This window comes from Symphalangus syndactylus, chromosome 12 (assembly GCF_028878055.3).
Source record: "Symphalangus syndactylus isolate Jambi chromosome 12, NHGRI_mSymSyn1-v2.1_pri, whole genome shotgun sequence".
In the NCBI taxonomy this organism is placed as follows: domain Eukaryota; kingdom Metazoa; phylum Chordata; class Mammalia; order Primates; family Hylobatidae; genus Symphalangus; species Symphalangus syndactylus.
Window position 1 is genome coordinate 145677501 of NC_072441.2, and position 23123 is coordinate 145700623.

General features: G+C 55.0%; 1 protein-coding gene across 4 annotated transcripts in view; it reads left to right on the forward strand.

The window, feature by feature from the left end:
* Positions 1-11249, forward strand: part of SPOCD1 (SPOC domain containing 1) — a 30879-nt gene extending 19630 nt beyond the window's left edge. For 3 of the 4 annotated variants that reach the window (XM_055255312.2, XM_055255313.2, XM_063625190.1), the window contains 14 exons: positions 23-64; positions 1109-1285; positions 1585-1710; positions 1862-1916; positions 2222-2306; positions 3109-3268; positions 3393-3509; positions 4997-5122; positions 7449-7560; positions 7787-7937; positions 8256-8406; positions 8921-9010; positions 9287-9473; positions 10422-11249. In XM_055255312.2, the coding sequence (XP_055111287.1) occupies positions 23-64; positions 1109-1285; positions 1585-1710; positions 1862-1916; positions 2222-2306; positions 3109-3268; positions 3393-3509; positions 4997-5122; positions 7449-7560; positions 7787-7937; positions 8256-8406; positions 8921-9010; positions 9287-9473; positions 10422-11113 (2271 nt within the window). In that variant the 3' untranslated portion in view covers positions 11114-11249. Of the gene's footprint in view, positions 1-22; positions 65-1108; positions 1286-1584; positions 1711-1861; positions 1917-2221; positions 2307-3108; positions 3269-3392; positions 3510-4996; positions 5123-7448; positions 7561-7786; positions 7938-8255; positions 8407-8920; positions 9011-9286; positions 9474-10382 lie in introns of all 4 variants that reach the window. The other variant, XM_055255311.2, reaches the window with a different exon arrangement.
* Positions 11250-23123: the final 11874 nt, after the last annotated feature.

A 23123-nucleotide genomic window follows, 5' to 3' on the forward strand; every position in this document is an offset into this window, starting at 1 on the left:
CTGCATCTTCTTTCTCTCCAAGGAGGAAGTGAAAATACCCCATGGAGTGAAGCTTGTGTGTTACGTAGGTGTTTACGTTTTATTATTGCTTTTCTTCCTCCCTTGCCTCAGGTGGGGTGGAGTGGGAGGGCTCCTCCACAGCAGATGTGAACATCCTACCCCATCCAGCCTGCCCTCCCCCAGTGGATCCTGGTGCTCCCCTCCCTCTGTAATGTTGGATCTTAGACTTTTAGTTTCCTGCAGACCTTGGAACCTGACCATTTCATGATCATTCATTCAAGGATTAGTTTTCAGACTCACCTACTTTTAAAACAATTCCCCGTGGTTTGCAATAAATGAAAAGAATTGAAACACACTTAAAATGGGCTAAAAGCCTAAAGCAAGCAAGAAAAGAGGAAGGAGAAGGGGGATCTTGTTACAACAACACCTTACTCTCTACCAATCTTGGAAAGGTACACCTGCCAGGCTCAAAGTTAACACTGAGCTTCCTGGCAGCCATAGCAAAAAAGCTGAGCAGGATAGATTCCGTAGTTCATTAGAAGAACAAAATCTACTTTGCACCTTGAAACAGTCATGAAGGGATTTCTTTTATGGGCAATAGAGGAGTGATCAGCAGCCTTACAGAGTGTAAGCCTTGTAGATGCCTGCATTTGGCTGCTTCAAGGGAGAGGCAGACAACAAGTCAGTGACCCCTGAAAGGGGCATGACAGAGCTTTGAGCAGGAGGAGGTGGAGTCCGAACGAGGTATGTCCCTCCTGATGAGATGCATCTGTGGTCAGAAGAAGAGTGAGAGGGTCCTGGCACAGAGTCCAGTTAACTATGAATGTGACTGGGGGTTAAGGGGGAAGTTGAGAAAGGATGGGGATGGAGGCAGGCTCCTCTCCTGGGACAGAGGCTAGCCAGGTAGCAAACATTCACTGAACACTGTGCCAGGCCTTTTCCAAGCATTGGGAATACAGGGGGGACCAAGACAGGCATGTTCTCTATCCTCACGGAGCTTACAGTCCAGTGGGAGAGAGATGTTCAACAATTACAGGTGAGGCGAGCACTCTGAAGGCGGGGACAGAGGCTGGCCCTGCTTGCTTCTGAAGTGCGATCTCCCCCGCAGCTGGGTTCCGGGCCAGTGATCCAGCTCCTGGGGGCCATCAGCCACGTCCAGGCAGGGGGGCAGCTGCCACCAAAGCTGGAGGTTCTAGAGGACTTGATGGAGGTCAGCTCACCCTCACCTGCCCAGAGGCTCAGAAGGAAGAAAAGGCCCATGGCGCAGGGCCCTGCTGGGTGCCAGGTACAGAACAAATGACGTCATTTAATCCTGCTGAGAGAGGCACCTTCACACCTGATTCACAGAGATGTCACTGAGGCTCAGAGAGAGGGTGCCACTTGTTCGCGGTCATTCAGAATAGCCAGAGGCAGGGTCAGGCCCCAGCCTGCATGGCTGGCCTGGGCTCCATGTATACTTCTTTCTGCAGCTCTGAATTCAGGGTGAACTGGAGGAGGGAGGGGCTGGGCCTCCAGTGCATCTGGGGAGGGAACGGGTCCTGGCCTCCACTTCCGGCCAATAGCTTGTCTGCTCCCTGCCCCAAGGTTTTCCAGCCGTCTCCTTCAGGAGGCACAGCAGGGGACCCTGGTGGCCTCTCTGACCCCTTCTACCCTCCAATAAGCGGTTCCCTGGCCCCTGCCGACCCCAACTCGGACCCTGCATGTCCCCAGGTGAGTGCTTCTGCCCCAGCCATGTGCCTCCTTCACTAGAGCATGGGTCAGGGAGGACGTGGGAGTGGGGAGGTGACTAGAGGAAGCAGTGTCCCCTGGGCTGGAAGGCCAGGCCCACCAGTACAGCCTCAATTCCTCACCTCCCCTGCAGAGTGGCCCAGTGGAGGCTGAAGAGGAGTCTCTGCTGGAGCGGGCAGAGGACTCAGGTGAAGGGCCCTGGAGGGAGCCTCTTCTGCTTCCAGAGACTGCTGGGGTCTGGGGAGGACTCAGCCCAGCTCCTGGCTCCAGCCCCTGTGATGACTCTTCTCTCCCATCAGCCTATAGCTCCTCCCCAAAGGGGTGGGGGAAGGGGCGGGGGCCACTAGCTGCCTGGGCAGATGGATAGAGGGAGGGGTCTAGGTCTTTGAGGGTGGGACCCCTTTCCTGTCTGCCTGAACCCACCAGCCTTGAGTCAGCCCCCTCCCCTTTCCCCTGGGCACCCCTGGGAGCCTGTGACCCTCTCTCCCCACAGCTCAGCTCCAACAGGAGAGGCCATCCCTGTATATTGGGGTGCGGGGCACTGTTGTCCGTTCCATGCAGGAGGTGCTATGGACTCGGTGAGGCCTTGCTACCCACTCCCCTGACATCCCAAGGGCCGCCCTCACACGCCTCCGCCTCCGGGGCCCTGCCACGTTCTAAGGGCTTCTGGGTGTCTGGCTAACCCCATTTGGTAGCTGTGCCAGGTCCCTTGCCCACACCAAGAGCCAGTGGAGAGCTGAAATTTGAAGCTGGGTCTCTCTGGCTTTAAGGCTGTGTTTCCCCACTTAGCTGCTGCAGCTCTCAGCTTCAGCTCAGGTCCATCCACGTCAATGTCACCCGCAGCAAATGCTTTCACATAGTGAGAGTCTGTGCTGGGGGCGGCTCAGAGATCTGAGCCCAGAGCTCTCATTTGCTGATGGGGAGACCAAGGCTCAGAGAGGGTTGGACTTTGCAAAGGCCACACAGCAAGGCAGTGACAGATGACACCAAGGGCCAGGGCTCCTTCCCTTCCCCTGACTCCTGCCATACTCTGACCTGACCCCGGCTTCCTCCCCTCCACACATCCCGTGGGCCAGAGACGGGGCGCAGGCTGGTGAGTCAGACAATCGAGTTTCAAATCTTGCTTTTGCCACTAATTACACAGTTGTGAGTAAGCCCCTTATTTTCCCTGAGCCCCAGTAACCCCATCTGTAAAAGGAGAATGATCCTATTTCCTCCTCGCAGAGTTGGGGTGAGAATAAGTAGGTTCCTGCAGGGAAACACCCACGACAGGAACAAGTTGGCCCAGACCCTGCCACCCACCCTTCTGCCTTCCTCTGGGACTAAGTGCCTGGAGAGCCTTCTGGGCTCAGTGCCCCTGCCCTGCCCTGGCCTCCACAGCCTTCGGGAGCTCCCAGACCCAGTGCTGAGTGAGGAGGTGGTGGAGGGCATTGCTGCTGGCATTGAGGCAGCCCTCTGGGACCTGACGCAAGGCACCAATGGCCGGTACAAGACTAAGTATCGCAGCCTGCTGTTCAACCTGCGGGACCCCAGGAACCTGGTGAGCAGGGCTTTGGGCTGGGCTGGGTCCCCTCTCTGAATCTCAGAGCCCCCGCAGGATGCTAGGGTCGGGGAGCTCTTTCAGTGTGTGGTGCAGCCCTGCCCCCTGCCCCCTGCCCCCCTAGGACTTGTTTCTCAAAGTGGTTCATGGAGATGTCACCCCCTACGACCTGGTGCGGATGAGCTCAATGCAGCTGGCCCCCCAGGAGCTGGCCCGCTGGCGGGACCAGGAGGAGAAAAGGGTGAGTGCTGAGCCCAGTCAGGATGGGTGAGGGGATGTGGGGGCAGAGTGGGTGGCCTGAGAATGGAAGAGAGAGAGACGGAGACAGGGAGGGAGGGAGGAGGAATTCAGAAAGACAGAAACAAGGAAACAGAAGGCAGACAGGGAGTCAGAGAGACCCTCCCCACAAGAGAAACAGGAGAGGGGTGGAAATGAAAGGGACTGGGGATGAAGAGCTTGGTAGAGATGTGACACTTGGTTTTCAGTGCAGCTGGACTGTGGGGTGGGGGGCTTGGGGGAGGACTGTGGTGAGACCTAGAGTCTGGAGTCCTGAGGTACCTCTTCTCCGATCCCAGCTTCAGATGCCCTGGGAAAGACTGGAGGTCTTCCTGGTACCCCAGGTTGTGGGAGGGTCCCCATAGCCCCCGGGATTCACAGCTGTGTGTGTCCCCATATACCCTGTGTCCGTGGGTCTCTCCCTGCCTGGGAACTGCTCTGGGATAGGGGAGCTATGGCACTGAGCAGGCTTTGGAGAAGGCTCACCTCATGTTTGTTGGTGGCCCAGTGAGAGAAGAAGGGACTGATTTAGGGGCTGAGGCCACTGGGATGGGGCGAGGCACTCCAGCCCCTGCTCTGGAAGACATTGAACTGATTAGAATGAATAACCAGAGTCCATCAGGTGGATCCATCCACTATAGGCTGAGCTTCTGTCCAGGCTCTATGGGGGCCAGGGATCAGGACTGGCTTTGTAATTTGCGGGAGCCAGTGCAGAATGAAAGTGTGGGGCCCTTTGTTCAACAACTGCTAAGAATTTCAAGGTGACAACAACAGAGCGCTAAGCCAAGCGTGGGGCCTCCTAAGTGCAGGGCCCTGTGCGATTGCACAGATCTCACGCCCACGAGGCTGATCCCACCTGGAGGAGCAGACCCCCTGTCCTCCAGGGGTTGTTAGAAAAGGAGAGACAGGTTTTCAGGAAGCATTGCAGATAGAGTGACGTTGGTCGACAGTAAGACTCACAACTAGCATTTACTATGAGCCATGTTCCAGGCTAAGCACTCTATATATGTTGTTTAACATAGTGCTTTAAATTAAATTCCTACAGAACAGATAAACTGAGGCTTAGAGCAGCTAAGTGCTTGCCCCAGGCCATACCATCTTATGAATCTTTATTAATGGCCCAGTGGGAACTCCAGAGCCTGCACTCTTTCATCAACACCACACCCTTCCCAGAAAAGGATGAGGTACAGTCAGAGGTTGAATTGACTGTGGGTGAAAGTGAAATCCAGGAAGGCTTCCTGGAGGAGTCAGGACTTGAAGGGTGAATCAGTGGAATATGGAGAGGTAGCGCTAAGGGTGGAGGGCTTCCCAGAGGAGGGGTATGGCGGAAGTAAAAGTGTTGAGGAGGGGAACCACAAGAGAGGGGCCTCAAGGGAGGAAAGTGAGCACTTAGGCTTTTGATGGCCAGAGGCCCCCTCACTGGGCTCAGCTTGGGCTGCTCCACCTCTTCAGGGCCTGAAGATCATTGAGCAGCAACAGAAGGAGCCGTGCAGACTTCCGGCCTCCAAAATGACCCACAAGGGCGAAGTGGAGATTCAGCGGGACATGGACCAGACGCTGACCCTGGAGGATCTGGTGGTAAGTTGGAGCCCGACCTGATGCCAGGCAGAGCCCGTGCCTGGGGGTCCCACGCCTCGCCTCACCAGCAGTGTGGCCTTGGGCATGTCACCCGACTGCTCTGAGGCCCACCTTGTTTGTGATAAAACGGGGACAGCGATCCTTAACGCATAGGGGAACATGGGGTGGGACAGTGCTGCTGGCACAGGCCTGCCAGTGCCTTATCACTGTCGGTCCTCCTCCTTTTGGCCTCACCCCAAGGCCCCCACATGAGTGGTATTAAGTCCCATCATCATAGTCATCCCCAGCCTCAGGCATTCTGCCCAGATCTCTGCTGGGAAGCAGCAGGCTGCGCTGTTCCAGGCAGTGACTTTTTCAGATGGAAGGAACGAAGACCCACTGTATTCAGTGGATCGGTTTAGGGATGCTCCAGGCAGGGAACCACCCGGCACCCTGGCAGTCCATCCAGAGGGCCTCCTGGAACTTGTCCTCAGACCTGGAAAGCCAACAGGAGTGACAACAGTCTAGGGCTCTTGGCGCCGAGGATCTGCTCCATCCTGAGGTCCATGCTGCTCCTTCCTCCCCCTTGGCCCCGGCTTGCACATAGCCTGACATGGTGGCTCAGCAGCCCCAGAATCCATGAAGCCATCATCTCAGACTCCTGGAATTGATTAGAACTTTCCCTTGGCTCCCTTCGGTCACTCTTCGAAGGCCACTCTGGCTGTAGTTGAGTGTTCTGTGGGTCAGATGTTCACCTGGGTCTCATCAGCTGCGTGTTCAGGAGAGGGGTGCAGGGCAGGTCCCTTTAACTATATTCAGTCATTCAGTATATTTATGGGGCACCTGCACGGTTCTAGGCACTGGGGAAGTGACAGTGAACAGACAGAAATCCCTGCTCCCCACTCCTACCACTAATATTCAGGCCAACGACTGGGAGAACCTCTACCTGTGCCAAGAGGATCCCTAAGGGGTGTGGCTGCTCCTCAGTCTAAATCAGTTTGTATTCCCTGAACAAACTGAAAGGCAATGTAGGAGAAAGACGTAGATATTCCCAGAGAGGAAGGGAGCGAGGAGGTGGGAGGGGAGGGGAGGGGAAAACAACACATGATAACAATCTTCACTGTTTATTGAACACCTACTATGTGCACCTTTTACAAGCAGTGTCTCATTCACATCTCACAATGGCCTAGGAGGTCGGTGCTATTCCCTGCCCATTTCTGGGATGAGGAACCTGGCACCAAGGTCACATATGTGGGGTGGGGAAGCTGAGATTTGAACCCAGGCTGGCTGACTCCAAAGCCTGTGCTTTGAGACTGTTCTGGAGGTGGCTGATAAGAGTAGAGTTTCAAAATCTCTTTAAACCTTGCTAAAGCAATGATTGTTTTATGTTTAAAGCTATTTCTAGTATGAGGAAAAAAAGTGATTTGGCAATAGACGTCAAGAGTCTTTAAAATGTTCCTTCTCCCTGATTCTGTCATCTGCTTCTGAAATCTTGTCCTAAGGACATAATTTAAAGTTTAGGAAACTACTTTCTGCACAAAAGTGTCCTCAGTGCTCTTTAGTAATAGTGAAAACCTGGAAATGACCCAAATGTATAGCAACAGAGGTGAGACGTCCACTCCAGTCTCACCCCATCACAGCAGTGTCTGCGGGGACTATATGATGTGACGAATGCCTCTGCTATTATTAGGGAACAAAGAGAGAACACTAAGTTGAATATTTGATCCCAGCTGTTTTAGGAAAAGGACCCCCAAACCCTGAGTATAGAAAAAGATTATAAAGGGCCGGGCGCAGTGGCCCACACCTGTAATCCCAGCACTTTGGGAGGCCGAGGCAGGTGGATCATGAGGTCAAGAGATTGAGGCCATCCTGGCCAACCAACATAGTAAAACCCCGTCTCTACTAAAAATACAAAAATTAGCTGGGCGTGGTGGCACATGCCTATAGCTACTCGGGAGGCTGAGGCAGAAGAATCGCTTGAACCAAGGAGGCGGAGGTTGCAGTGAGCCGAGATCGAGCCACTGCACTCCAGCCTGGGCAACAGAGCAAGACGGTCTCAAAAAAACAAACAAACAACAACAATAAAAAAAAAAGAAAAAAAAGAAAAAGATTATAAAGGGATACCCAGAATATCAGCAGTGGTCTCTGAGTGGTGGGACAAGAAGTGATTTTAATTTTCAAGTTTTGGTGTTTTCCAGATTTTCTTTATGAGTTCACAGTATTTTGGCAATAAAACAACATTTATTATTGAGAAAAATAAACCACATCCTGGGGGCCCCTACCCATGGAGGGCTCCTGGCATCCCCAGCCACCTTCTCAGCCTGCCCCTCTGTCTTCTGCTTCCCAGGGACCGCAGATGTTCATGGACTGCAGCCTACAGGCCCTGCCCATCGCATCAGAGGACACCACAGGGCAGCATGACCACCACTTCTTAGACTCCAACTGCGGCATCTGCATGGGTGGGAGGGGACACGGGAGGGGTGCAGGGGTGGCGGCCGGGCTGGGGCTGAGCGTGCAGTTCAGCGGCAACAGGGATTTGTGGCCTGGGGAGAGGGTGGCAGAGCGGGGGTGCCCGTGCCCCAGGTCACCTAGAAAAAAGCCTGATTCAACCCTGGCTCTAAAGCCCTGGGCTGGCTTCAGTGCTGCTGCTGCCCCTATTTCAGCTCCTGCCTCTGCTATTTGCAGACTGGGAGCCCTCAAGCAAGCTGCTAGGCTCCTTCAAAGCCGCCAAGAGCTGCGGGGACAATATCTTCCAGAAAGCCCTAAGCCAAACTCCTATGCCTGCTCCAGAGATGCCCAAAACCAGGGAGTTGCCTCCCCCGGAACCACAGGACAGGTGTGGGGTTGGGAGCAGGGAGGTGGCTAACCCAGCAGGGTTGAGGGGGAGGCCACCACCTGGGGCAACAGACACAGCACTGGCTTTTTCTGTGTCACCTTGGGCAAGTCTTCCCTCCCTTGGGAGCCTCCCTTTCCCCATCTGTGCAATAGAACGAATCATCCCAGCCTCCTGGCAGCCCCCTGCACACGGCCAAGCTTGGGCCAGTGTTCCAGTCCCCACAGTGGGGACACAGGATCTGCTCTGAAAAGAAAGGAGGTGCTGGGGAAGTCCTCATGGCCTGGTCTGTCTGGCCCTGTCTTCTGTCCCTCCCTCTAGGGTCCCTCCATCTGGGCTCCAGGTGCCTGCTGCACCCACAAAGGCCCTGCCCTGCCTGCCGCCCTGGGAGGGTGTTCTGGACATGTTCTCCGTCAAGCGCTTCCGGGCCAGGGCCCAGCTGGTCTCGGGACACAGCTGTCGGCTTGTCCAGGTGCACCTGCCCCCCCTCGCCAGGGACTCCCTTACACACTGACCAGCCCAGGCAGCCCCCCCACCCTCTCTCTTTCTTTCACTCGTGCATTCTAAAACAAGTCATGGGCACCCCTCTCTGTGCCTGGCCCTGTGCAAGGCCTGGGGGCAAATGAGATGTTGGTCCCATTCCTACAGAGACAAACAGGGTGAAGGACTCCCTGTCACCCATAGCAAGGAGGGCCCAAAGGAGGGTTTTAGGACTGATCGTTGAGTGGCTTAATGATCAGCTACAGTGTCGGATGAGGGCAGAGGATAGAGGAGGGAGGGAGGGGCTCTGGAGAAGTTGGAGATTAGCCAGTACAGGCTGTAGACCTCCATGGGGCAATTAGAGCTTTCTGGGCAGCCACCGAGGGTCCTGGAACACCGCCCGCCCATCTTTGCCACAGGCTACAGCCTTCCAGGTGGCTGGGAATGCGTCCACCCCGAGTGGGTGGGAAGCTGGGGGGCTGACTGGCCATCCTTCCTGCCCCCAGGCTCTGCCCACCGTGATCCGCTCGGCAGGCTGCATCCCCTCCAACACTGTCTGGGACCTTCTGGCCAGCATCTGCCTAGCCAAGGCCAAGGTACCTGCCCACTCTTGGGTACCCCCTCTTTTCCTAGCACCTTACTCCCACCTCCCTCTCCACTTCTAGAGCAGAGGCCTGGCTTGGATATCTGGGTCTAGTTCCCAGAGTGACTGCAGACTCACTGTGTGACCCTGGGCAGGTCCCTCTGTTTCCTCCTCTGGAAGATGGGGACATACTTTCTCATGGGGTTCTCAGGGGTTTCAGGGAGCCCAGGGGTGTTGGCAGGAGCAGAGGATGACTGCGTTTACAGCTGCTGTCCTCCTGCCACCGCAGGACGTCTGTGTGATCAGACTGTGCCCACATGGGGCCCGGGACACCCAGAACTGCCGCCTGCTCTACTCGTACCTCAATGACAGGCAGCGCCACGGCCTGGCCTCCATGGATCACATGGGGATGGTCCTGCTGCCCCTGCCTGCCTTCCAGCCCCTGCCCGCCAGGCTGCGCCCTCTGGGGGGCCCAGGTGAGTGCCCAGTCCCCATACCAGACCCTGCCTCTGCTCACTTGGTGACCAGACCAGGCACGGTTGACAGAGTCACCCAGCAGAGGCAGGCACATCTCAGAAGGGAACTCTTCACCCAGCCAGGCAAATGTGAGAACAATGACAGCAATAGTTCACGCTTGGATATCGTGAACTGCGTGCCAGCCGTTGCTGTGAAAGCTTTACCTAGATGAATTCTTGTAGTCTCAGAATCACCCTATGAGAATGGTACTATTAGACTAGACTGTGCATCTCATAGACGAAGAAACTGAGGGAGGAAGAAGGCAAGTGGCTTGTCCAAAGTCACACAGCCAGTCAATAGCAGAACTGGGCTTCACTCCCAGGCGACATGGCTTCAGAAACCTGGCCCCTAACCACCACACCGCACTGTCACTCAGGGTAGGCACCCCTGAAGAGAAACTCCAGGGACAGCCACATTGGACCCAGGCAGCAGGACAGAGGCAGGACCTACACACACTTGACTGTAAATGTCACCTCAGAGAGGAGGGAGGGATGTTTCACCACAGCCACGGGGGCCGAGCTCGGCCTCTGTGCATGGACGCCCTCCACCGTGTGGCTCAGGAAAGCAGCGAGGGTGGCGGTGGGCGCTTTGCCCACTCCTGAGCAAAGCGCTTGGCTTTTTGGGGCTCCATGTCCTGAGACAATGAGGTAGACTTTGAGTCTGTAGAGTCTTCAGGTCAAACCATCCATAGCCCAGCCTCAGCCAGATGAGCCTTGATCCCGCAGAGCTCAAATCTTCCAAGACAGCCCCACCTTCCTACTTACTTTTCCCAGCATCTCATGGGCCCCATTCTCACTGTGGAGAAGTCCTTCCTGGGATCTAGCCTCCAGATCTGCTGCAGCTAAGCTGAACACAGTTCTCCCCAACAGGCCTTTGGGCTCTTCCTGTCTCCCCTCTTCTTTCCCCAGGTCTGGAGGTCACTCACTCAAGTCTGTTGCTGGCTGTGCTGCTCCCCAAGGAAGGGCTTCCAGACACAGCAGCGTCCAGCCCCTGGTTGGGGAAGGTTCAAAAGATGGTCTCCTTCAACAGTAAGGTGGAGAAGAGATACTACCAGCCAGATGACAGGAGGCCGAATGTGCCCCTGAAGGGCACCCCTCCCCCAGGAGGTGCCTGGCAGCAGAGCCAGGGCAGGGGCAGTATAGCTCCAAGGGGAATCTGTGCTTGGCAGAGGCCCCCCAGAGGCAGGGGGAGGCTCTGGCCAGAGCCTGAAACCTGGCAGCGTCCTGGGCGAGGGCAGGGGCCCCCAGAACCAGGCTTGCGCCAGTCCCAGCATCCCTATTCAGTAGCACCAGCTGGTCATGGCTTTGGCTGTGGCCAGCACTTCCATAGGGACTCCTGTCCCCACCAAGCCCTGCTCCGGCACCTCGAATCCCTGGTGACCATGAGTCACCAGCTCCACGCCTTACTGTGCCTCCAGACCAACAGCTCCATGCCCCACCCTCTGCAGCGTTTGTCTAGCCCCATTGCAGCTCCAGAGCCCCCTGACCCAGCCCCTGACTCCTCTTTGGGGCCTACAGATGAAGCTGGCTCTGAGTGTCCCTTCCCTAGAAAGGCTGACCCTCCTTACCCACCAGAACAGGGGTTTTCATGCCCTCACTAGTGTTGAAGCCTGTTCCAGAGAGAGGCGGGACTGCAAGGAGAGGATGGTCAGCTCTACCCACCTGCCCTGTTTGAGCTTCCTGTTTGACAATGTTTGCTGTTGATTTTTTGTTCAATAAAGAATTTGGCAAAATTTGGATTGCATCTGCTAGCTGGTCAGGAGAGCCCCTGGTCCTGGTCAGATGTGGGTTGAGTGGGTGTGTCAGTGTGTGTCTTGTGCACAAATGTGCAGCCTTGCTCATTGCTGGTCTGAGGTCCCGAACCATCACTGTGCCCCAGGGCACAGCTATTGCCACGGTGGTTTCTGGAAGCATTTTGCAAGTATTCTGAACTAGGAGGAAGAGGAGGTGGTGGGAAAGAAAGTAGGACCGAGGTTGGGGGTGGAGAGAGAAATGGACAGAGCCTTTTGGAGGGTCACAGACATCCAGACATCAAGAGATTGCTAGAGAGGAAAAGATGAGCAAGTTGCAGTGGTTTTTAAATTTTTCAGTTAATACTAAGATTTTTTTCCTTTGACTAGATGGGGAAGGATAGTACATACCTCCACCATATTCCCTCCGAGTCTCTGTGTCTGTGCTTCTGGGGGATCTCTGTGCACTAGTGTGCCTGCAAGCATGAGAGTCTCTGTGTGAGTTTCATGGCCTGCCTGTGTGTAGGTCTCTGTTGAGGAAGTCAGGAGATCCAGATTGGGTGATTCCTCTCTGTATCTCTTGCCAGATTCCAGAGACTGGTGTTAGAAAATGTCGAAGGTCTTACTTTGGTGGTGGGCATTCAGGATGGGGTTGGAGACTGGTTTTAGGGTTGGATGGTGCTGCCTTGCCTTGGGCCTAGAATAAGCTTCTAACAGCAGCTGTAACTGTCAAGCATCTCATGTGGGGTGTACCTCGAGAGAACTGAATCTGCGGACTGATGGGGGAACCAGCTGCCAGGGCCAACCAACCCAGCGTGGGGAAAGGGGCCTGGCTTCCAGCAGAGAACCTCTCTAGAACCCCACCCTTCGCCCTGGGGCCAGCTCCGGCCTAGCAACAACGAGCCCCGCCCAGCGTTGCATAGCAACGTCCCTGGAGCCTAGCAACCGCCAGTCACGCCCCCTAGCAACGTCACGCCTAATCCTCGCTCCAGGCCTCTGCGGAGAGAGACAGGCAAGGGGCTCGTGGACTGCGGCCAAAAGGTGGCGGGGGTGGGGAAGGGTGTCCTGTGTAGCAGGCTGCAGCATTTCGGGGCCCACCTACAGCCCTTCCACGGGCGAGCTGTTACAGAGCCGCGTTATCACCCCCATTTACAGAGGGGAAAACTGAAGCTCCCAAAGGAAATCCCTGCCCAGAGTACACAGCTCGCTCTGAACTTAGTGGCAATAGCTGTGCCCTGGGGCACAGTGATGGTTCGGGACCTCAGACCACTAATAATCTTAGTATTAACTGAAAAATTTAAAAACCACTGCAACTTGCTCATCTTTTCCTCTCTAGCTCACCCCTTCGCAAAGTCCACCCATGTACAGGCCTCGCCCTGGACCCTGTTGGACTGGGAGGGGTGGGGCGATGGTCGGTTGGGGGAGCCCCTCTTCTCTGCCCCATGAGCTCTGCGGCTGCCCTACCCGCGGACGACAGCAGAGGGGGCCCTCGGCCTTGGGATGGAGGTCGGGGCGGGCAGGACCGGAGTCAAAGCGGGGGGCGGGGCGAGGTCCGGGAACTTAGCGGAAGGAGTTGGAAGCGGAGGCAGGGTAGGATGCGGTGGGGTGCGGGTGAGGGGTAGAGAGAGGGGCTGGACAGTTGAACCGGGGGAGGAGCGGGGCTCCTTCGGGAACTTTTCCGGCTCGGAATGGCCTGGGAGCGCCGCAGCCTCCGCGCTATATGCAAATGACGCAAATTACTATGCAAACCTACAGCTCGGTTCTGAGCCCACAGTTTGGGTGGTTTTGCTAATGCAGTTGGTACGGAGGGAAACGGCTGTGCACTCCCTCCCCTCCAGGCCCAGGGCTTCCTCCGGAGAGCCGCCAGCGCCGCTCTCCTGGAGCACGCAGGGAAGAGCGAGCTGTGTACTCTGGGCAGGGATTTCCTTTGGGAGCTTCAGTTTTCCCCTCTGTAAATGGGGGTGATAACGCGGCTCTGTAACAGCTCGCCCGTGGAAGGGCTGTAGGTGGGCCCCGAAATGCTGCAGCCTGCTACACATGACACCCTTCCCCACCCCCGCCACCTTTTGGCCGCAGTCCACGAGCCCCTTGCCTGTCTCTCTCCGCAGAGGCCTGGAGCGAGGATTAGGCGTGACGTTGCTAGGGGGCGTGACTGGCGGTTGCTAGGCTCCAGGGACGTTGCTATGCAACGCTGGGCGGGGCTCGTTGTTGCTAGTCCGGAGCTGGAATCGCCCCGGACCCGGAAGGGACACCTCGCGCCCTGGGTTTTAGTGGAAGGCGCCCCAGGCTACCAGGGATCGCGACGCTGCTCTCCCGGTGACTTTCTTCGGGCCTGAGCTTCCCCCCGGCTGGACGCAGTTTCTGAGGGTCCTTCCGGTTCACACTTTCTGCCACTCCGTGATCCTCCTGGCTCCGGAGTGGAGAACCCTGCGTCTTTGTGCACGTGTCTGTGCGCCTGCCTGTGGGGGGGTGGGGGTGCAGAGCGGGTATCGCTTTTGGATTTCCATAGCAACTGCTCCTGTGTCACCCCATTGCTCCCAAAGGTTTGAGCGGTTGCTTGTACAAATTTACATATATCTGCATGTCATTAACATAGAGGCGGGGCCGGAACTTGTTTGGGCAACTATCCCTGGACGGTTCTCTTTGCTTCTTCCTCATCCCGTCTGATGGGCACGTGGGCTGCGCATGCGTGAGTGTTTCGCCTGTCCATGTTCTCAGGTGTGGGGTGGATGAGTGAGCTGTGATAGTGACCATCAGTTCCCTTTCCCCACGTCCCCTTATTGAACCCTTAGCATGAATCCATCCAGATATCCCTGACTGAAGACACTCAGCTTCCCAAGCAATGCCAGGCCTTGTTGGCACTCCAATTCCTTTTCTGGCTGTGTGGCCTTGACAAGTTTAGTTATCCTCTCTGTGGCTCAGTTTTCTTCTCTGTAAACAGGGATACTAATCCCTAACTTACCAGGTTATGGGAGGGTTTAACGGGATGCCACTTTTACACACACTAATTGCTGCTTTCTGGCATACAGTAGGCACTCAGTGGTACTCCCTTCCTCCCTCCCTGGAGCCTAACTCTTCTCAGAACCCAACCAAAGCAAATCAACTTCAATCGCCGCTTAAGACATGACAACTAGACACCAGAAGAACTTCCAGATGTCAGGGCAGACTGGATTTGATGCACAGGATGGACTATTGCTTTCTTTATTTGTCCTTCTTGGAAGCTGGAGGTCAGGTTGGTGAGTGTGGACCCTCCTACCGCCTCCCCCTTACATCCTTGTCTCTCTCGGGGGGCCCACTGGTTTCCAGAAAACTTGCTTTCTTGTCCCAAAGGCCTGGAGCCTGAGACGGCCGCAGCAGTGGCAGGGCGGAGCAGGTGGTGGCTAAGGAAGTACCTTCCAGGACTGAGGTGTTTGGGATGGAGCAGGACGGGGGTGGAAGGGAGACTGAGAGCAGAAACTGCTTGGAGAGCCACATGTCTGTGCCTTTACCAGAGAGGACTGGGGAACCCTGGGGCCACCTCCTTGCCCTTTCTGAGCCTCAGTTTCCCTGTTGTAGGCAGTAAGGACTCCTCTGTTTCAACTTGTGTGGGGGGTAAGAAGTCAGCTCAGTATGGAGAACCCTCTCGTTGCTGCAGCTATGTAACAGTGCCATGGAGGGAGTTCCCTGTTCTTTGCGCTGTGCAGGCAGAAGCCGAGAGGGACCCCTTAAGTGTGCTGGATAGGAGCAGCAGAACTCCTGGAGGCTCTTGTTCGTTTAAAAACTGGGGTTGGCTCCTATCCTGTGTGGAGGAAGATTGTTGGTGATGGACAGGGGTATAAGAACTGGGTTCCAAGGGGTTGAGTGGCCTCCTGGAGGAGGTAGGACTGCATGGGGACCATACTCTGCAATTGTCACTCGCAAGACTGCTGTCTGCTGGTGGATGGCGGTGGGCCAGCCACCTGTGCTCCACAGGTGAGGGTTCCAGGGACAGGCTGTGAGCCTGGCAGTGTCCGGCTGGCCCGCCTGTGTCCCACTCTGGGGGCCAATTAAGTCTCCATCCCTAGCCGTGCCGATTAACAGTTAATAAGGCAGCAAGCACCTGCAGCTATGGAGGCGAATTAAGAGCAACAGTCGGCATAATACACAACCCGATAAGTGAGCAATTAACAACCGGAGAAAGATTAATAGAAGCAATTACATCCTACTCAGAGCTCTGTAAATACAACTGTCAATGGCCAGGGTATTCAGTTCAGTCCTGCCTGGCCTCACCCCAGGCCACAGCCTCTGTTGGCAGGGGTGCCCACTGAGCCAGACGGTGGATCCTGGACCGCAGAGGCATGTACACAGGCACAGATATGCAAATGCACACAGAGATATACACATCCAGACATACTTAAGAGGCATTCTGTGTGCCCACGGAATGCAGTCATACAGATATAAAAATTCCCCACTGTCTCACATACTCGCATTCACACAGACGGATACACACAGACACACATAGGGCCTACCAGAGGCATACACAGAGATACACAGAAAAATACCCCTAGAGTCACAAAGATACACTTTCACAGAGCTGGAGCCACACAGACTACCAGTGACACTCACATATACAAACAGACGTGTAGACAGACACAGCTTTCTACTCATAGGGTCACATATGCATACAACCCCCCTGTGATGCCCTTCAGAGGGTTGTCCATAGTAGGTGAGGGCAGCAGCAGGGCCCTGGACTGAGAGAGAACTGGAGTGAACTGGACAGAATTGGACTGAGAGAGCAATGGAGGGTGGGAGGGGACACAGGAGGGGCAGAATGTGTGTGAAAACATGCAAGTGTGTCTGCATGCATGTGACTCTAAGCATGTGCATCTTTGCAAGAATGTGTTTCACCCATGTATGGGCACACTCCTGTGTGTAAACATGCATGTGCCTATACGTCTGTGTGGCTGCATGAGGTGAGTGTCTGTCATGATGCCTGGGTGTATGTATGTGTGCTGTGCCCAGCAGATCTGTGACTACACATGTGGGTGTCTGGATCACGTGTGATCATGCTGTGCCGGTGTCCATGTCTAGGTAATTGTGTGCCTGTACTTCCGAGTGGCTTTACATGTGTCCTGTCTCTGTGCTGGGGCCAGGGAGGGACACTTCCCTGGGAAGCCTGGGATGGTGCCTGAAAGCAGAGTTGTCCCCCCACCGCCCCCCACTGGAATGGGGTTCAAGGACAGGCAGGGATGCTCTCAGGCTGACTTGGCTTCCCTCACAGGGACTTCCAGCCCCTTTCAAGAGATTGACATGGAGGTTAATTTCTCCTGCTTGAAAGCTGAGCCAGGAGTTCACTGAGCACCTTCCTGTTAAAGCCACAGCTCCAGTCCCCACTGGGCTCAAGCCCTCCCCACCCTTGTCTCCACCTGAGCTTCCCTTGGAAAACCCCCAGACGTGAGACCCACACACTTTGCTCACATTCTGGGACATACACTGTCATGCACAGAATACAGTCATGCAGACACACAAACATGGCCAGTCATGAATATGAACACATCAAATTTTGCTTATTGTCACACCCTGACCTAGCCACTGTGTGCACAGGCTGGCCACACACACCAAGTCCCACACAGCCGCACCCTCACATGCCCACTCGCCCATCACTCTCTGAGATGAGCTGAGTGCCAAGCCAGAGGGCCCAGAGGGGCATCCTGCGACAGGTCCCCCCACCTTCCCCAGCCTGGCCAGATGGTGGAGGCTGACAGGCCCCAAGGGAGCGCTCCATCACTGCTAACCCGCTGGCTGACAGGCGGGCACTGAGGCCTGGCTCCACCAGAAGCAGGCTGGGGTGTAAATAAGGAAGGAATGAGGCTCATCAGCCTCTCCCCTCAGCCCCCACTGCCCCAGGCCAGGGTAGAGCCTGTCCCAAGGTCTCTCATTCACACTCAGACATCTACAGGACACAGAAGGACCTGGATGCATGTGGGCGTTCTCCCTCTAATGCCACAGGCACGGGGGCCCCGTCTGCAGGGTGAGCCACTCACCAGGCCACAGCTGACCTTGCAGAGAGCCCACCTCGCCTATCTGCCTCCCACCATCTGATCAAAACAGGCAGAAAAAAAGAATGTTCAGGGAAACAGATCTGAGGGCCCCAAAGCCAAAACATCTGCCTGTCTGTTCCTCCATCAGTCCGTCCAGGCTTCTGTTTGACTTTTATTCACTCAGTCCTTGTTTTTCATTTATTCACTTGCTTATTCAGTCATTCAGCCAATAAAGACTTTAAACAAATCATGACAATTCAGTCCAATGACCTGGCTGCCCTCCTGGCATCCTGGCCTGGATGGACGCAGAAGCTGGGAAAGGAGAAAAGGGGGCCTGGGCTGTGAGGGAGGAGGAAGAGGAAGTGGAGGGGATCCTGTTTCCCTGCTTCTTGCTCAGTCTCTTAAATGAAAGAGAAGGGGCTTCTGCAGCTGGAGAGAAAAAAAAAAAAAAAAAAGGCAAATCCTAGGATAATAGATAATAATAGCTAACGCTTACGCACTGGTACTCTGTGCCAGGCACTCTTCAAATTGCTTTACATGAATTAACCCAGTTCATCCTCATAACAACTCTGAGAGGCAAGTACTATTATTAACCCCACTGGGGGGCACAGGAAGGTTAAGTAACTTGCCCAAGGTCAAGCAGCTTGTCAGAGCCACCCCGAGTGTTTAAAGAGCCTAGGGCAATGACACAGGAGATGGTCCCCAGCCCTCCGCCCACCTCCCTTCTCATCCTACCTTGGGCTCCATCCTGCAGTATAAGGGCCCTTGTCTGCATGCCTGTGGGCACCCCAACACTGCAATCCCTGCTAGGTCCACACTCCTGGCAAACAGCCACCCTTTGGGCTGGAGGAGGAAGGACGCGCATGGGGAAGTGGCGCCATAGACCCTGGTTGTTGCCTTAGGCCTTCTTGGGCAGGGAATTCCAAGGTCGTGGGTTGGAATATGGCCTAGAAGGGGGCTGGAGCTCCAGGTGGACCCTGAACCTTTGAATTCCTCACCGCCATGCAGAAGAGGGCCAAAGGATGTCATCTAAAGTGGGACCCCAGGGTATGGACCTTGTTTGCCCAGGTCTGAGAGTCCTGGGGACAGTAAGTGGCAGGTCCAAGATATGATCCCAGTCATTCCTGCCAGAGAGGCCCTCTCCCGAGACCGGTGGGGGCTGAGGGAGTGGAGGGGGAAGAGGTTGCTGAGTTTTACTTTCCCAACCCAACTCTGACCTTACCAAGTTCAGGCCGTTTCCACCCATGGCTGCGCACCCCAGCTCCATGCCGGGTGCCGGGGTCTGTTGAGGATGACTCGAACTGTTTTTCTTACTGTAAATTGACCAATTATGGTTGTATTTATTTATGGGGTACAAAGTGGTGTTATGATTTTTTAATACACTGTGGAATGATTAAGCTAATCAGCATATCTAGCTCCTCAAATATTTAACATTTTTTTGTGATGAGAACATTAGAAATTTACTCTCTTGGTGATATTGGAATGAGTTCTCGTCTTGTCACCCCTCCCTCTCCGTTTCCACCGGCATCCCCACCCCTCCTGACCAGGGACTGGGGAAGAAGTGGAGGCTCCTGGGCTTGGATGGGGACCTTCCGCGTCAGCACAGCCAGCCCCTGCCTCTGCTTCCCCAGGATTCCTGCTCGGCCTCCAGAGGCTTTTCCACGCAATTACCCAGGCCAGGAATTTGGATCTCTGGTGCCAGCCAGGCCCTTGTTATGCAAATATAGGGAAATGAGATGCAAACAGAGCCGTCCCAGATTAACAGAGAAATCCCTGGCAGCTGGAGGAGTCACCTTAAAGTCAGTTCACCCCAGCTTCCCCAGTACCCCTCTCCCAGGCTCTGCAGGGCTGGGCCTGCCTGGCCCCTCCCCTTCCTGGCCACCACTTTTCTACCCCCTCAGAAGCCTGCTCAGTCATAGGAAGGGGCTGGACAAGGGGGGCCACCAAGGCCCACCCAGCCTGAGATCTCTGCCTCCTCCCCTCACTTTAAAGAAATCCAGGCAGGGGTGGAAGTTAGCGGGGAGGCAGGGGTGGAAGTTAGCGGGGAGTGGTGAGTGGAGCTGAGACAGAGGGAGACTTCTGTTTTGCCCCGTAGAAGAGGGACTTCACACACACACATGCACACACACACAGTTGAGAGTGAGAGCAGCCCCTGCATACATACACACTCATGCTGACACACATACACACTCATGCTGACAATGACACAAGCCTCGCAACCCCACCCTACAGGTCTGGCCAAGCCCCCCTTCCCCTGATACCATCAATCAAAGCAGACACTCAGAGGCTGCAGTGCAGAGGGCGAACAGGCTATGTCCCTGGCCTGGGGTCTGGTGGGTGGTGGGTGCTGCTGATAGGTCCCTGGCTGTATTTGAAGACAGAGGGAATGCAAGATCCCACCTGGGGCATGACCCCCGGGAAGGGGGCTGGGAGTGTGTGGAAGAAGCCACAGCCTGGATGCTGCCCACCAGAACCCCTTAGGGTATTCAGGCTGGTGTCTATGCCCCGGGTGTTCCCAGGGGAGCCTGGCCCCTAACCGGCCCAACCAGCCCAGGCCCAACTTCTAAAAATAAGAGCCGAGAATCTCAGCCTCTGGTTGGTTCTGCAGGAGCCTGTTGCCTTGGCAACCCCTTCTCAGAGGCCTCCCTCCTGGCTGGGCTGCCCCGTTGAGCTGTGGGTCCCTGTGCCAGCCCCCTGTGCTGGCCTCTCTGCCAGCCAGCCCTCTGCCCTGTCCTTCTGGAGGAGGGTGGGGTGTGGGGGGCAGGGCAGGAGGGAGGACCTTGGGGACTCTGGCTGAGCATAATGGCCTGTGTGTGAGACCCAGGCTGGGGCCGGCAGTGTCAGAGGCCGTGTAACTGTGGGGTGGTGACTGTGTGTGTGACAGTCCCGTATCTTACAGCTCCTGTCAGGCTGTGTCCCTGGGTGTAAATCAGTGCCTGTGACTTGACTCTCAGAGCCCCGTGGGTGGCTGTGTTCTCTGAGGATGTGTGTCCCCGTGTGTGACAGTGTGTGCCCGTGTCCTGAGGGAGGGACCTGGCCGGGGACTTCCTCGCCCCCCTGTGGATTCCCTCATCGTTGTCCGCCCCACCTTCCAGGGCTGGCAGTGCAGAGGTGACGAAGGTGCGGGGTGCTCAGGGTGAGCCAGAGGTCAGGCTGGGTGTGGTGGCGGGACCAAGGTCAACTTCTCCCACCATCTGCAGCCTAATATCATAGAAGCCCCAAATCTGTCTGTCTAGGGGAAATGGAGGAGGAGGGCACTCCTAAAACTGCGATCAAAATCTCTGAGCGTGCTGTAGTCACTGTCAGCATCAGAGGCCCCCTCCCCCCACTCTGCCTCCACTCTTCAATTAATCACCAAGTCCTGTCCAATCTCCTCCTAATCACTGCTTCCAAGGGCCCCTCCTCTCTTGGCCACCACTGCCTAGCCCAGGCCAAACCCTCCCTCCTCCGGACGTGCAGCAGCCTCCCCACCGCTGCCCCCTTGGCCCAGGTTCCACATCTGGCCTCTCTCTATCTCCCACGCCCATCCCCTCACCATTCTGTGTTCACGAAGATAAAACACAGCTTAGATCCCGTCACCCCGCTGCTTAGGACCCAAACAGAGGGAGGATTGGAGTTCTAGGCTGGGGAACAGGTATGTGCAAAGGCACAGAGGCAGGAGAGATCCTGGCCTCTTCTGGAAACTCTTAGTCACTGGTGTGGCTAGGTGAGGGGACAACAGGGAGAGGATGGGGGTGGACAGAGGCCTGACCAGGGAAGGTCCAGAAGACCAGGCTGAGGAACTGACACTTTGCAACTCTCCACTTTGTTCCTAGAGCAAAGTATCAGTTCCTCAGCCTGGTCTTCTGGACCTTCCCTGGTCAGGCCTCTGTCCACCCCCATCCTCTCCCTGTTGTCCCCTCACCTAGCCACACCAGTGACTAAGAGTTTCCAGAAGAGGCCAGGATCTCTCCTGCCTCTGTGCCTTTGCACATACCTGTTCCCCAGCCTAGAACTCCAATCCTGCCTCCATTGGATAAAGCTTAGTCATTGTGGGACACAGGGCAGGCAATGCCTCCAACAGGAAGCCTTCCCTGACTGCCCCGCAGGCTGGGTTAGGAGCCTCCGTTTCTCCTAACATCCTGGGCTACTCCCCCAACCACACACACACACACTGCATATGTTTCTAATGGCTTTTACTTCCCCCTGAAAATGTATACTAGATTTGGAAGAAACAGAACAGTATAAATTGAAATAAAAAATCACCCAGAATCCTCTCAGGTTAACTCTCAGTTTCTTTCTTTCCAGACTTCTTCAAATAAATTGATGAAACATTTTCTTTATAAAATAAAGCCTATCCTATCTGTATGGTTTTCTTTCCTGCTTTGTTTCATGTATCATTATCTTGTGAGCATTTGCCCAGGTTATTAAGAATTCTTTAAGAACATGACTTTTAATGTTTGCATAATATCCTTATATGTGGATATATCGTAATTTATTTAACCAACCCTCTATTGCTAGACATTTATGTTGGCTGTGATTTTTCGTAGTTGTAAATAACAGTAATAAGCATCTTTGTACCTGGTTCTTTTTAACAGCTGTGGTTATTTTTGGGATTGAGTTCCTCCAAGTAGATTAATGGGACCAAAGGGTCTATCTGTTTTTAAAGCTCTTGATGCTCCTGCCCAGTGGCCTTCTAGAACTTCTAGAAAAGTTGTTCTAATTTACCCTTTCATCAGTGGAGTCTGAGAGTGCCTCGATTGCAGTTTTCACCAACACTGGTGCTATCTTTAAAAAACAAAACAAAACAAAGCAAAAACCTGTCTTAATGTCAATAGGTAAAACTGCATTATACTGTTGTTTTAATTTGCATTTCTTTGATTACTGGGAAGGATAAACCTTTTGGATCTCCTCTTTTGTGTCATGCATGCATCACACTGAGCTATAATTATATTTTCACATCCTGCCGCTCCCTCACCAACCCCAGCTCTGAGGGCGGGAGCTGGGACGGAGGACGTCGTGTGCCTAGGATACTGCGTGGATTGGATTGAGGCCTCTGGCTTCAGTCTGAGCTTTGGCCTTGGGCAGACCTGGGGGTCAAGCCTAGCTCTGAGGCTTGAACTTGGGCAAATCGTTTTGCTTCTCTGGGCCTCAGTTTCCTTGTGTGTCAAGTGGGTTTGAAAGAGCACTAGATGGCCGGGCGCGGTGGCTCACGCCTGTAATCCCAGCACTTTGGGAGGCCGAGGCGGGCGGATCATGAGGTCAGGAGATCGAGACCATCCTGGCTAACACGGTGAAACCCTGTCTCTACTAAAAATACAAAAAATTAGCCGGGCATGGTGGCGGGCGCCTGTAGTCCCAGCTACTCGGGAGGCTGAGGCAGGAGAATGTCGTGAACCCGGGAGGCGGAGACTGCAGTGAGCCGAGATCGCGCCACCGCACTCCAGCCTGGGTGACAGAGTGAGACTCCGTCTCAAAAAAAAAAAAGAAAAAAAAAAGAGCACTAGACATGAAGAGTGTGGAGAGGCGTGTGAAGAGCCGTGGGCAGAGGCGAGTGTTTCCGGGCTAGGAGGCAGTGCTCTGCTCACATCCAGGGAGCGGACTTTGCTGCGGGAAAAGAAAAGGTTCAGAACCAGCCAACTCCTCCTTCCCCGAGGCAAGATGGCGCCCAGACGCCTCTTGGTTGACAGGGGGATAGGAGCTCAGAGAACAGTGTCCAGGCAAGACTGGGAAGGACCATGGCCCAGCAGACAGGCTTCAAATTCAAGTTCAGCCCAGACCAGGGAGTTCTGTCCTTGTGGTAAGTCAGGAGTGGCTCTGTTCATGTGTGGCAGGGTTTTTGTGTTGTGGGCTATTGCCCACACCATTGCCTGCTATGATTTAATCGCCATTGTTAGTGCCAA